This window comes from Musca autumnalis, unplaced genomic scaffold (genome assembly GCF_047663935.1).
Source record: "Musca autumnalis isolate F117 unplaced genomic scaffold, ASM4766393v1 scaffold_3, whole genome shotgun sequence".
NCBI lineage: Eukaryota > Metazoa > Arthropoda > Insecta > Diptera > Muscidae > Musca > Musca autumnalis.
Window position 1 is genome coordinate 7,994,628 of NW_027411866.1, and position 13,700 is coordinate 8,008,327.

Sequence of the window (13,700 nt, forward strand, 5' to 3'; positions counted from 1 at the left end):
AGCAGGATAATTTGTCTCTGTATCATTTTTTATCATAGAAATCTTTCACTATCTGCAACATTTCTCACCGTTTGAGATGGCGTCAGAAACGGAATTGTCTTAAAAATAGGATTGGCTATTTTTCTTATCAATCTGGAACTTTTCTCACCGTTTGAGACAACAGCAGGATAGCAAAAAAAAAACAAGGATTCTGAATTAAATTAATTTTATATGACGCCCCAGATTTTTTTCACATGTCCTTTGTGACATTTTAAGATCAATCTTTATTGATTAGCTGAGAAGAGACACCCATCCATCTATTCGCCCTACAAGCCATTCTCTTTTTTTTTTTCTTTAAATCAAGGACAAACTGTTGCTATGACCCATGGCAAGGACATGAAAAAAACTAGCAATTACATTACTTGGCTGCTCTAATTAATATTGCAATCCTTTGCATTTTGTTTTTGAAAAAGAGATTTTGTTGGCCAGCCAAAAGAAGAGAACATACCTCTCTCTCTCTACCTTCCCAACTCCTTTTTAAAGAGAACTGACATTCCACCACCTTGGTTATGTTTTCTTTTGTTATTTCTTGCCTTCTTTTCTCTTCCAATAGTCGTAGCAACAATTTTTACGCTCTTTAACGTGTTGTTGCCTTGACATTGAGCAGTTTTGGTATATAAGCCTGGGGTGGATTTGAAAGAGCAGAGTATTTCATTAGCAAACCTTTAACCGAACACATCTTCCAAGTTCAGTAGTTAAACGACAGTGATGAAGTGTGGATGTGTAAAACGGAAATAAAGATTTGAAAGAATATTTTTGAAAAGAAAAACAAATGATGTAAAAAAATTTTGAAAATAAATCTAAACAAAATCAAGAAAGCAAACTATTGAAAAATAAAAAAAATTTGAACTGTTGAATATTTGAAAAAAAAAAGAAAAATATTGAAAAAGTTATAAATGAATTAAAGAAAAATATTTGAAAACATTTACAAAAATATTGAAAAAGTTATAAATGCATTTTCTAAATATCTACTGAACATTTTTGGATTACCGCTTCTCAAACTTTTGTGGATTACCTTTTTGGATATTCTTATTTTCAAAATAAAAAAGGTAAGTTAGTTTTTGCTGAACCCTGTGAACACTTTTTCGATTTCATTTGCTTAGGTGTGAGTGATTTTTAACTGCCATTTAAGTACTCACTTTGGGTATTTTTTTTTTTTTAATTTTTTATGATGGACTGTAAATGCCCAAAATAATTTTTCAAGGACCTCTTACCAGGCACTTATTTAAAAGGATATCAACCACCACTAATAATTTTTGCAAATCTCAACAAGCAAACTTACTTCCATCAACCAACCAAAAAATAAAATCCGAAATAAATTTCAAAAAAAAAACCAAAAATTCTTTACTTCCTCCTTGCTTCCATCCTTCCTTCCTCTAAGGCCTACTGTGGGGTAGTTAATCTTGCATGAAACCTAAAGAAGACCATTTTTAAGAATTTTTGTTTTTTTTCTTCTTGGCTTTGCTTACTCAGCATGAATTTTGAAAAGCTTAAAGACACAAAAGCTTGTTTTTTTTTCTTTTTGCTGTGAAACTCCCAATTATGAAGCTCACGACTCACGGGGTTCTTCCTTAAATAAACAACACATGCTTGGCCACATATTCACACAAACCCATTGCAATAGCCATAAAGTTGTTCTTAAGCAGTTTTGCGCGCGAAAATTTTTTCGCCGATTCACAAAACAAGTTTCTTTTGAGATTTCTTTTTTTTTTTGGTTGGGTTGGCTTATTTTGTATGCCAAACACATAGCCCGGCAAGTTTTAGATTTTGCAAAATATTCTCAAAAACTTAAGTAGTTGGCAGACAATGGCTTTTTGAGACTTCTTATCTGCTATGCGCAAACAATTAAAACCGGTATCATTTGCTAATCTCCCCCTTTCTTTTGTTTTTCTAATTTTAGCTTCAAAATGTTGAAGTGGGCTGTAAATGGTCCTCGCCACACTTATATGCAGAGTACGGAGCATCTCAACTTGGCACCCTCCATGGAACAGCAATCTGGCTTATCTCAGGCCCAACGTAGACGCCTCAAACGCAAGTCCTCAGATGTGGGTTCTCTGAGACCCCGCACATCATGGCATGATAAGGAAAATCAATACACATCCACACCCCTGCATCCCAGCTCCAGGAGTTTCAATGAAAGTCCCTCAAGGAAATTGGATAGCCTAAAGGATCTGAGCAATATTTTGGCAGAACCTTTGGCTTTCCACTCCCCCAAAAGACTGTCTTTACACCGAAGCTCACCCAGCCTTTTGAAGACACCAGAACCCCAAGCACCCCAACAGCCACGTTCCAATATGCCCTCGAATTATGCCTCCACATTACCCACCTTTGATGTTGAATACTCACCATGTTCCTTAATACCTGGACCCCTTTTGGCCCTAAGAGGTGTTGGCATACCCGATTCCTATTTTGAAAAGCCTCGCTATATTACACCACAAGCTCCCCCACAACCTGAGACTCCCCTAACCAAAACATCCAAACCCTCAACCCTTCTCACTGCCAATGAAGAATCAATGGAAAGCAAAACCTTTCTCAAACCCAAATCCCTAAACTTCAAATACCCCCACTATATGGAGGAGTCTTCCCTAAGTTCCTCACGTATGGGCGACATTACCTTGGAACGTATGATAGATGCCATTTTGGAAAGTAATCGCAAGCAGGAGAGGAAACAACAAAAGTTACACAAACACTGTCCCCTTCAAAACATGTCACCCTCCTATACCCCAGCTGATGACCCGGCCAGTGATCTGCAAGAGGTTTGGGATTCCGAAAAGGCCCGCTATCGTCAGAAAGAACAAGCATTCCGTTCAAAATTAACCAAGAAATGTCTGTTCAATGAAAGGGAGGTGTGTTCACCCCAGCAAGAACCCCATGCAAACCCTCAAAACGCAACAGTTCCCGAAGCGCCAGAAGATGTGGTCACAGGTATCTTAAGGAGACAAAGGGGAGTAAGGCGGAAACGCAAGCTGGAACAAATCAAGGCCAGTGTCATTAACTCTGCCCACAAATTATTGGGGAAATCCGGCCATCATCATCACCAGACTCCCTTGCTGCATTCCCACAATCTTCGCAAAGTGTTTGAAGCCGAACTTATACACGACGAAATTCACCCTCACAAAATGATGCGCAATGTAAGCCCCGACAGTGGCCACAATTCTTCAAGTGAATATGAGGAGGAAGAGGACAATGAGGATTCCACCTTGGAGGGGGACAACAAAACCCTGGATGCCACCAAAAGACGACTTAGTTTTTCTTTAAATAAATTAAATGAAAATTAATTCAAACAGAGAGCGAAAGAGAGAAGAGTGTTAATATGACGCAGGATGCTTCCAAAGCGAAAAAATTATTAGTTATTTTTTATTAAATATTTTTTCCAAATTTTGAAACAAGTCTACCATTAAAAAAAAGAGCTTTGTTATTGCCTTACAAAAACCCACACAAAATTTTGTATAGAAATTTTCAAATTGCATTCATTCAAAATAATGGAATTTAAATTTCTTATAGAACGCCCCACAACCCCCAAAACCCACTTTTTTGTTATTTTTATAAAATAAAATAATTCGAAAAAAATAAAAAAAAACATATTTATTATTTTAATTACATCGGGGACTAGTTTTCTGGGAAAACAAATGGAACTAAGTATAGGTTTTTTGGGAAATACTAAAGCTAAGCCATGGTTTCTGAGGAAAGACTGTGACTAAGCCAGTTTTTCTGATAAGAGACTGAAGCTAAGCTTTGCTTTTGAGTAACTGTGAAAACTAAGCCTTGCTTAGTGGTCCTAAAATTAACCTATGTCTGGTTTTCAGGACACTTCTGCTACTAAGCCTAGGTTTCTTCGGAGATAGTAGAGTTAAGCCTAGTTTTCTGTTTCTAAAATGAAATGAGGCCTAGCTTTTTTTGTTTTCTTTAACCAAATTGCCTCTAAGCCGAAGTTTGAGAGGGAAAGTTCTATGACCAAATCAAAGTTTCTGTGGAGATACTAAGCCAAATGTCCCTCAAGAAGGCGAAGACAATGAAACAGAAAATTTAAACTGAAACTAGTTTTCTGGGGGACAATAGCAAATAGACCTAGGTTTTTGAGGAGATATTGAAGCTTAGCCGTGTTTTTTGAGGAAAGACTGCCAAGGTTTCTTTTGAGGAGACCCAAAAGCTAAGCCTACATGTTGAAGAAACTACACATACACTTTAAAATGATAATTGATTTCTGAAAACCCTGTTTTCTGTGGAAGATACGTGTCTAAGCCAACATTTGTGAGGAAATGTTGACGATTAAAAGAAACTCCAGTATTCTGAATTGAAAATGTATCCAAGCCTAGTTTTCTATTTAACAAAAGGGGTTTATGTATTTTGGAAGGAATACCGAAGCCTAGTTTTTTCCGCGTACAAACTAAGATTAGTCCTAGCTTCTAAAAGCAGCAGAAGCTAGCTAATTCCTGTTCTTGTTAAAGAACTGCAAAATAGGCAACTTTTCGGGGTGAGTCCTGGAGCCTGACAGGAAAAGAATCGAAACTATAACTCCATTTCACGGGACAGCTTAAGGTATGGCTTGCTTGATGGAATGAAACTGCAGCTAATACCAGGTTCTACTAAAGCTAAACTAGGTTTTATAACACAAACTGAAAGCTAAAACTAGATATCTAGCAGAATAACTATTTTTCTGAGCCTAGTTTCCTTTCAAAAGGATAGGCCTAAATCTGATCTCCTTTCAAAAGACTAGTCCTGTGCCCAGTTTTTATGCCGGCTTTGCTTTCAACTGAGCCCAGTTTGCTTTCAAAAAACTTGGCCGGAGCTTAGTTTCTTTAAAAAAAAACTATGCCGCAGCCTAGGTACTTTTAAAAAAACTAGGCCTGAGACTGTGTTTCTTTTGAAAAATCCGACCTAAGACTAGTTTTGTTTTGAAAGGCATAAGCCTAGTTTCATTTCAGGAGGAAGGAAACTATGCTCAGGCCTAGTTTTTTGAAATGAAAATAGGATCAGGCCTATTTTTTAGAAAGAAACTAGGCTCAGGCCTATTTTATTGAGGGGAAGCTAGACCGGTCCCTTTTAGCTTCGAAAAGTCCTAGCTTTCCTTCAATAAATTAGGCCTGCGGCTAGTTTCTTTCTAAAAAGTAGGCCTGATCCTATTTTCATTTCAAATAACTAGGCCTTAGCATAGTTTCCTTCAAACAACTAGGCCTGAGCCTAGTTTCCTTAAAAAAAAAATAGATCAGAGCCTGGTTACCTTTGAAAAAAAAAACAATAAGGACCTGAGAGCAATTATCTTTAAAAGAACCACGCCTAATCCTAATTTTCTTTAAACAAACTAGGCCTGAGCCACGTTTCCATTTAAAAAAACTGGGCCGAGCCTAGTTTCTTTTCAAAAGAATAGGTCTGAGCCTTGGCCATAGCCTAGTTTCCTTCTGAACCCCAGGCCTTAACTTAGGTTATTTCTGAAAACCAGGCCTTAGTTTAGTTTCCTTCTAAAAACCAAGCCTTAGCTTAGTTTCCTTTAAAATGACCAAGCCTTAGCCTAGTTTCAATAAAAGAATCACGCCTAAGCCTAGTTTCCTTCTGAAAACCAGGCCTTAGCGAAGATTCCTATAAAAGAAACACGTCTAAGCCTTGTTTCCTTCTGAAAATCAGGCCCTAGCTTAGTTTCCTTTAAAAGGACCAAGCCTTCGCATACATTCCTTCTGAAAACCAGGCCTTAGCGTAGTTTCCTATAAAAGAATCACGCCTAAGCCTAGTTTCCTTCTGAAAACCAGGCCTTAGCTTAGTTTCCTTTAAAAGGACCACGCCCTAGCCTAGTTTTCTATAAAAGAATCACGCCTAAGCCTAGTTTCCTTCTGAAAACCATGCCTTAGCCAAGATTCCTATAAAAGAAACACGTCTAAGCCTAGTTTCCTTCTGAAAACCAGGCCTTAGCCAAGATTCCTATAAAAGAAACGCGCCTAAGCCTACTTTCCTTCTGATAACCAGGCCTTAGCTTAGTTTCCTATAAAAGAACCACGCCTAAGCCTAGTTTCCTTTTGAAAACCAGGCCCTAGCCTACTTTCCTATAAAAGAACCACGCCTAAGCCTAGTTTCCTTCTGAAAACTAGGCCTTAGCCTAGTTTCCTATAAAAAAGCCACGCCTAAGCCTAATTTCCTTTTGAAAATCAGGCATTAGCCTAGTTTCCTTTAAAAGGACCACGCCTTAGCCTAGTTTCCTATAAAAGAATCACGCCTAAGCCTAGTTTCCTTTTAGAAAACAACGCCTAAGCCTATTTTCCTTTTGAAAAAACAACGCCTAAGCCTATTTTCCTTTTGAAAAAACAAGACTGAGACCTTGTGTTCTTTTAAAAAAAACACACCTAGGCCTAGTTTCCTTTTAGAAAGCCACACCTTAGCCTAGTTTCCTTTCAGAAATCCACTCCTAAGCCTAGTTTCCTTTCAGAAATCCACTCCTAAGCCTAGTTTCCTTTCATAAAACCACACCTAAGCCTAGTTTCCTTTTGAAAACCACGCCTAAGTCTAGTTTCCTTTTGAAAACCAAGCCTACGCCTAGTTTCTTTTTGAAAACCACGTCTAAGCCTAGTTTTCGTTTTGAAAAACCAAGATTCCTATAAAAGAAACGCGCCTAAGCCTACTTTCCTTCTGATAACCAGGCCTTAGCTTAGTTTCCTATAAAAGAACCACGCCTAAGCCTAGTTTCCTTTTGAAAACCAGGCCCTAGCCTACTTTCCTATAAAAGAACCACGCCTAAGCCTAGTTTCCTTCTGAAAACTAGGCCTTAGCCTAGTTTCCTATAAAAAAGCCACGCCTAAGCCTAATTTCCTTTTGAAAATCAGGCATTAGCCTAGTTTCCTTTAAAAGGACCACGCCTTAGCCTAGTTTCCTATAAAAGAATCACGCCTAAGCCTAGTTTCCTTTTAGAAAACAACGCCTAAGCCTATTTTCCTTTTGAAAAAACAACGCCTAAGCCTATTTTCCTTTTGAAAAAACAAGACTGAGACCTTGTGTTCTTTTAAAAAAAACACACCTAGGCCTAGTTTCCTTTTAGAAAGCCACACCTTAGCCTAGTTTCCTTTCAGAAATCCACTCCTAAGCCTAGTTTCCTTTCAGAAATCCACTCCTAAGCCTAGTTTCCTTTCATAAAACCACACCTAAGCCTAGTTTCCTTTTGAAAACCACGCCTAAGTCTAGTTTCCTTTTGAAAACCAAGCCTACGCCTAGTTTCTTTTTGAAAACCACGTCTAAGCCTAGTTTTCGTTTTGAAAAACCACACCGAAGCCTAGTTTCTTTCCTTTTATAAAACCACACCGAAGCCTAGTTTCTTCCCTTTTATAAAACCACGCCTAAGCCTAGGTTTCCTTTTATGAAAACACGCTAACCCTAGGTTTCCTTTTGAAAACCACGCATATGCCTAATTTTCCTTTCGAAAACCAAGCCTAAGCCTAGATTTTTTTTGAAAAACCAAGCCTAATCCTAGATTTTCTTTTGAAAACCAAGTTGAAGCCTAGGTTTCTTTCTGAAAACCACGTCGAAGCCTAGGTTTCTTTCTGAAAACCACGCCTTCGCCTAGGTTTCCTTTTGAAAACTACGCCTAAGCCTAGGTTTCCGTATTATAAAACCACGTCTAAGCCTAGGTTTCCGTATTATAAAACTACGCCTAGGCTTAGGTTTCGTTTTATAAAACCACGCCTAGGCCTAGATTCCCGTTTATAAAACCACGCCAAAGCCTAAATTTCTTTTTTACAAAACCACTCCTAAGCCTAGTTTTGATTTTGAAAACCACGCCTTAGCCTAGTTTTGATTTAAAAAAACCACACCTAAGACTAGTTTTGATTGAAAACCACGCATAAGCCTAGTTTTGATTTAAAAACACACGAGTAAGCCTATTTTCTTTTTAGAAAATCACCCCAAAGCCTAGTTTCCTTTTAGCAAACCACGCCTAAGCCTAGTTTCCTTTCAGCAAACCACGCCTAAGCCTAGTTTCCTTTTGGAAAACCACGCTAAAACCTAGTTTCCTTTCAGCAAACCACGCCTAAGCCTAGTTTCCTTTTGGAAAACCACGCTAAAACCTAGTTTCCTTTTGGAAAACCACGCTAAAGCCTAGCTTTCATTTGAAAACCACGCCTAACCCTAGGTTTCCTTTCAGCAAACCACGCCTAAGCCTAGTTTCCTTTCAGCAAACCACGCCTAAGCCTAGTTTCCTTTCAGCAAACCACGCCTAAGCCTAGTTTCCTTTTGGAAAACCACGCTAAAACCTAGTTTCCTTTTGAAAAACCACGCTAAAGCCTAGCTTTCATTTGAAAACCACGCCTAACCCTAGGTTTCCTTTCAGCAAACCACGCCTAACCCTAGGTTTCCTTTCAGCAAACCACGCCTAAGCCTATTTTCCTTTCAGGAAACCACGCCTAAACCTATTTTCCTTTCAGAAAACCACGCCTAAGCCTATATTTCCGTTTGAAAACCACGCCTAAGCCTAGGTTTCCTTTTGAAAAGCACGCCTAAGTCTAGTTTTCTTTCAGAAAACCACACCTAAGCCTAGTTTCCTTTTAGAAAACCACGCCTAAGCCTAGTTTCTTTTCAGAAAACCACACCTAAGCCTAGTTTCTTTTCAGAAAACCACACCTAAGCCTAGTTTCCTTTTAGAAAACCACACCTAAGCCTAGTTTTCTTTTAGAAAACCAAGCCTAAGCCTAGTTTCTTTTCAGAAAACCACACCTAAGCCTAGTTTCCTTTCCAAAAACCACGCCTAAGCCTAGTATCATTTTAGAAAACCACGCCTAAGCCTAGTATCATTTTAGAAAACCACACCTAAGCCTAGTTTCCTTTTAGAAAACCACCCCTAACCCTAGTTTCCTTTTAGAAAACCAAGCCTAAGCCTAGATCTCGTTTTATAAAACCACGCCTAAGCGTAGTTTTCCTTTTGAAAACCATGCCTAAGCGTAGGTTTCCTTTTGAAAACCACGCCTAAGCGTAGGTTTCCTTTTGAAAACCACGCCTAAGCGTAGGTTTCCTTTTGAAAACCACGCCTAATCCTTGGTTTCCTCTTAAAAACCACGCCTAAGTATCGATTAAAAAAACCAAGCCTAGGCCTAGTTTTCTTTTGAAAACCACGCCTAATCCTTGGTTTCCTTTTAAAAACCATGCCTAAGTTTCGATTTTAAAAACCAAGCCTAACCCTAGTTTTGAATTAAAAAACACTCCTAAGCCTAGTCTCGAATTAAAAAGCCACTCCTACGCCTAGTTTTGATTTTAAAAACCACGCCTAAGCCTAGTTTTGATTTAAAAAAAACACACCTAGGCCTAGTTAAGATTGAAATCCACGCCTAAGCTTAGTTTTGATTTAAAAGACTAGTTTCCTTTTAGAAAATCACGCCTAAACCTAGTTTCATTTTAGAAACCCACGCCTAAGCCTACTTTCCTTTTAGAAACCCACGCCTAAGGCTAGTTTCCTTTTAGAAAACCACTCCTAGGCCTAATTTCCTTTTAAAAGCCCATGCCTAAGCCTAATTTCCTTTTAAAAGCCCATGCCTAAGCCTAGTTTCCTTTTAAAAGCCCATGTCTAAGCCTAGTTTCCTTTTAAAAGCCCATGCCTAAGCCTAGTTTCCTTTTAAAAGCTCATGCCTAAGCCTAGTTTCCTTTTAAAACCCCATGCCTAAGCCTAGTTTCCTCTTAAAAGCCCATGCCTAACTAAGCCTTGTGTTCTTTTAGAAACCCACGCATGAGCCTAGTTTCCTTTTAGAAAACCACGACTAAGCCTAATTTCCTTTTAGAAAACCTCGGCTAAGCCTAATTTCCTTTTAGAAAACCACGGCTAAGCCTAATTTCCTTTTAGAAAACCACGGCTAAGCCTAATTTCCTTTTAGAAAACCACGCCTAAGCCAGGTTTCTTTTTGGAAACCCTCGGCTAAGTCTAGTTTACTTTTAAAAAATTACGATTACACCTAATTTCCTTTTAAGAAACCAAGCTTAAGCCGAGTTTCCTTTTCGAATACCTACGCCCAAGCTGAGTTTTCTTTTGAAAAAGGACTCCTAGGCCTAGCTTGCTCAAATTACCTTTCCTAAGCCCAGTTTTCCTTCAAAGAATAACTTCTAGGCTCAATTTATTTCCAACAAGATTCATAATTATCCCCATACTGGCCCATTACCTTTATAAGGACACATGACCGTTACTTTCCTTGCTTCTATTAGATCCTTGTCCAGTCATCAAACACCTGTATGTATCGCTTTAAACATTCCGTTGCACCCACGCCCTTAAGGATATTTTACAAAACGTTACCTGTCACTTTTTTTTAAACAAAATATGCTAATGAAGAATGTCCTGCCTGTCAGGATATCACTTAAGCAGAACAAAATTATGCAAAATAGAAGTGGAAAATAGTTGCGGGATAGTAAACGAAACTTAGTGAACAACCGGAGAACAAGGAAACCAACAGTTTTATTGGAATGAATAAATTATATTTTGAATGGAGTGTGGGAACAGGTGCTGATATGATGATGAAGGACAATAAAAATCCTGAAACAGAAGGGTGAAATGAATCGATAACAAATTGCAGTTGATTTTGTTGTTAAAATAATATAAAATAATTTTGAATAATAAAAATGTGGTGGGGTTTGTTTTATACTTCCCCACAAAAATTGTCAGCTGTTTTGATTGCTTTCGGAAGTTGTCACCAATATGAAAGGTTTGGAAGGACTAAATGGATTTAAATTTCCTTTCAGCACCAAGTATGGTAATTGATTAAAAAGTCTTTCGGCGGCATTGACTTCATTTGAATCCCTTTTGCGCCAAAAAATAATTCAACATCAAGGCAAGACTTCCACTTAGTGTTGTTTTCTTTCTCTCTCTGTGAAGTGCCGAAAGCAAGCAAAGGAATGCAAAAAATCGAACACACAGACGCCTACCAAAGGACATCTGTCTACCTCAGAGCACGAGTCAAGAGCCATCTACATTGCCAAGGAAGCAGTTACGTTTGATGCCTCTTTACAAGTAGTTATTGTTGTTGCAATGATGTGACTGTGTGTGTGGGACATCGTCTGGCATTCGCTTCTTTCTTTTCATTGAAAAGAACACTCACTTAAGACAATTTGGAGTTCGTTTTTAAACAAAAACCTATCCTGTGGCCCGAAAAACCGGCAGTTGTAGGCGAACAAAGGCAAAGGACCACAAATGAAAAGATGGTGATGATGATGACGTTGTTAATGACGCTTTGCCATAAACAAAGGAACCTGGTAATGTTGTATAATCGTTTCAAAAGTAAAAGAGACTGAAAAGCAGTTGTTCGTTTCGAATTGCGCGCCAATCTTTGGAGTTGCATAAAGAAGAATCTTCATTTAAAGTTGACAAAAAGAAAATCTCGAAATGAAATAGATTTTTATTGATAAGAACAACAATTTTACACTTATCACAACAACAACAAATACCATTACGAAAGCATTAAAAACTATTTCACACATGTCCCAATGGTTGTCAATTTTTGATATCCCTAAAAATGTGGATCAATCTTCAATTGAATGGAAAGAAAACATTAACCAAGCATTGAGGAGACAAGGAGAAGCAATGTGTGGGGAAGCAAGAAAAAATATAAAACAAAAGAAACAAAAACACCTTGACCTAGAAAACCAACTACATACAAGGATAAATGTTGAAGGACAAAAACTTCCGAATATTGGCATTTCATGCCTTTTTTAATAAAAAAATCTTCTTCTTTTTTCCATTCATCAAAATATCCTGCCTTTCTTGTGTAACCAATTTCATTAGCCTTGTCAAAAATTAGAACAATCTCCAGGATAAACAAAGCGTAACTTACATTACCTCAGTTATCCTTGGAGTCTTTTAAAATCAACTACTGCATCAAAAGGATGTTTGCTTTGCTTCACGGTTTTTTGCAAAGTCATATCCTGAGCCCAATCAAATCGTAATTTGTAACAAAGTTATGCCATGAAGATATTCTTTCGTTCCTTTGCCTTTTGGTGTACCTGTTTCCTTTACATTGCCACAGGACTTCCTGTGGTTTTCGGTAGCTCTGTTGGGAAAACAAAACAATGGGCGATAGGCGAAAGCGATTTATGAATGAAAGAAAGCAAACTGCGAAAAATATTAGAAAGTCAAGGTCAGGGAGAAAGAAATTAAAAAATATAGGAATACAAAGAGACAAAATAAGAAAGTCAAGGCTAAGCCAAGGGAACAAAAAACATTTCAAGGGAACAAAAAAACCACGAATTTTCTTTTTAAAAAACCACGCCCAGGACAAGTTTTCTTTTGAAAATGTGTGCCAAAGCCAAGTTTGCTTTTGAAAAACCATGCCTAGGCCTAGTTTCCTTTTGAAAAACCATGCCCAGGCCTAGCCAAGGGAACAAAAAACATTTCAAGGGAACAAAAAAACCACGAATTTTCTTTTTAAAAAACCACGCCCAGGACAAGTTTTCTTTTGAAAATGTGTGCCACAGCCAAGTTTGCTTTTGAAAAACCATGCCTAGGCCTAGTTTCCTTTTGAAAAACCATGCCCAGGCCTAGTTTCCTTTTGAAAAACCACACCTACGCCTAGTTTCCTTTTGAAAAACCAAGCCTAGGCCTAGTTTCCTTTTCAAAAGCCAAGCGTAGGCCTAGTTTCCTTTTGAAAAACCAACCCTAGGCCTAGTTTCTTTTTAAAAAACAACGCCTAGGCCTAGTTTCCTTTTGAAAAAACACGCCAAGGCCTAGTTTCCTTTTGAAAAACCACGCCTAGGCCTAGTTTCCTTTTGAAAAACCACGCCTAGGCCTAGTTTCCTTTTGAAAAACCACGTCTAGGCCTAGGTTTCCTTTTGAAAACCACGCCTAAGCCTAGGTTTTCTTTTGAAAACCACGCCTAAGCCTAGGTTTTCTTTTGAAAACTATGCCTAAGACTAGGTTTTCTTTTGAAAACCACGCCTAAGCCTAGGTTTTCTTTTGAAAACCACGCCTAAGCCTAGGTTTTCTTTTGAAAACTACGCCTAAGACTAGGTTTTCTTTTGAAAACCACGCCTAAGCCTAGGTTTTCTTTTGAAAACCACGCCTTAGCCTAGGTTTTCTTTTGAAAACCACGCCTAAGCCTAGGTTTTCTTTTGAAAACCACGCCTAAGCCTAGGTTTTCTTTTGAAAACCACGCCTAAGCCTAGGTTTTCTTTTGAAAACCACGCCTAAGCCTAGGTTTTCTTTTGAAAACCACGCCTAAGCCTAGGTTTCCTTTTATAAAACCACGCCTAAGCCTAGGTTTTCTTTTGAAAACCACGCCTAAGTCTAGGTTTTCTTTTGAAAACCACGCCTAAGTCTAGGTTTTCTTTTGAAAACCACGCCTTAGCCTAGGTTTTCTTTTGAAAACCACGCCTAAGCCTAGGTTTTCTTTTGAAAACCACGCCTAAGCCTAGGTTTCCTTTTATAAAACCACGCCTAAGCCTAGGTTTCCTTTTATAAAACCACGCCTAAGCCTAGGTTTCCTTTTATAAAACCACGCCTAAGCCTAGGTTTCCTTTTATAAAACCACGCCTAAACCTAGGTTTCCTTTTATAAAACCACGCCTAAGCCTAGGTTTCCTTTTATAAAACCACGCCTAAACCTAGGTTTCCTTTTATAAAACCACGCCTAAGCCTAGGTTTCCTTTTATAAAACCACGCCTAAACCTAGGTTTCCTTTTATAAAACCACGCCTAAGCCTAGGTTTCCTTTTATAAAAC

The 13,700-nt window shown here is 38.3% G+C and overlaps 1 protein-coding gene across 1 annotated transcript; it reads left to right on the top strand.

Moving 5' to 3' along the window:
- The first annotated feature begins 682 nt into the window (after nt 1-682).
- Nucleotides 683-3,619, top strand: LOC141396365 (uncharacterized). Its single transcript, XM_073971768.1, has 2 exons — nt 683-1,088; nt 1,940-3,619. The coding sequence occupies exon 2, from the start codon at nt 1,947-1,949 to the stop codon at nt 3,315-3,317; it is 1,371 nt and encodes a 456-aa protein (XP_073827869.1). The 5' UTR covers nt 683-1,088; nt 1,940-1,946; the 3' UTR covers nt 3,318-3,619.
- The last annotated feature ends 10,081 nt before the right edge of the window (nt 3,620-13,700 follow it).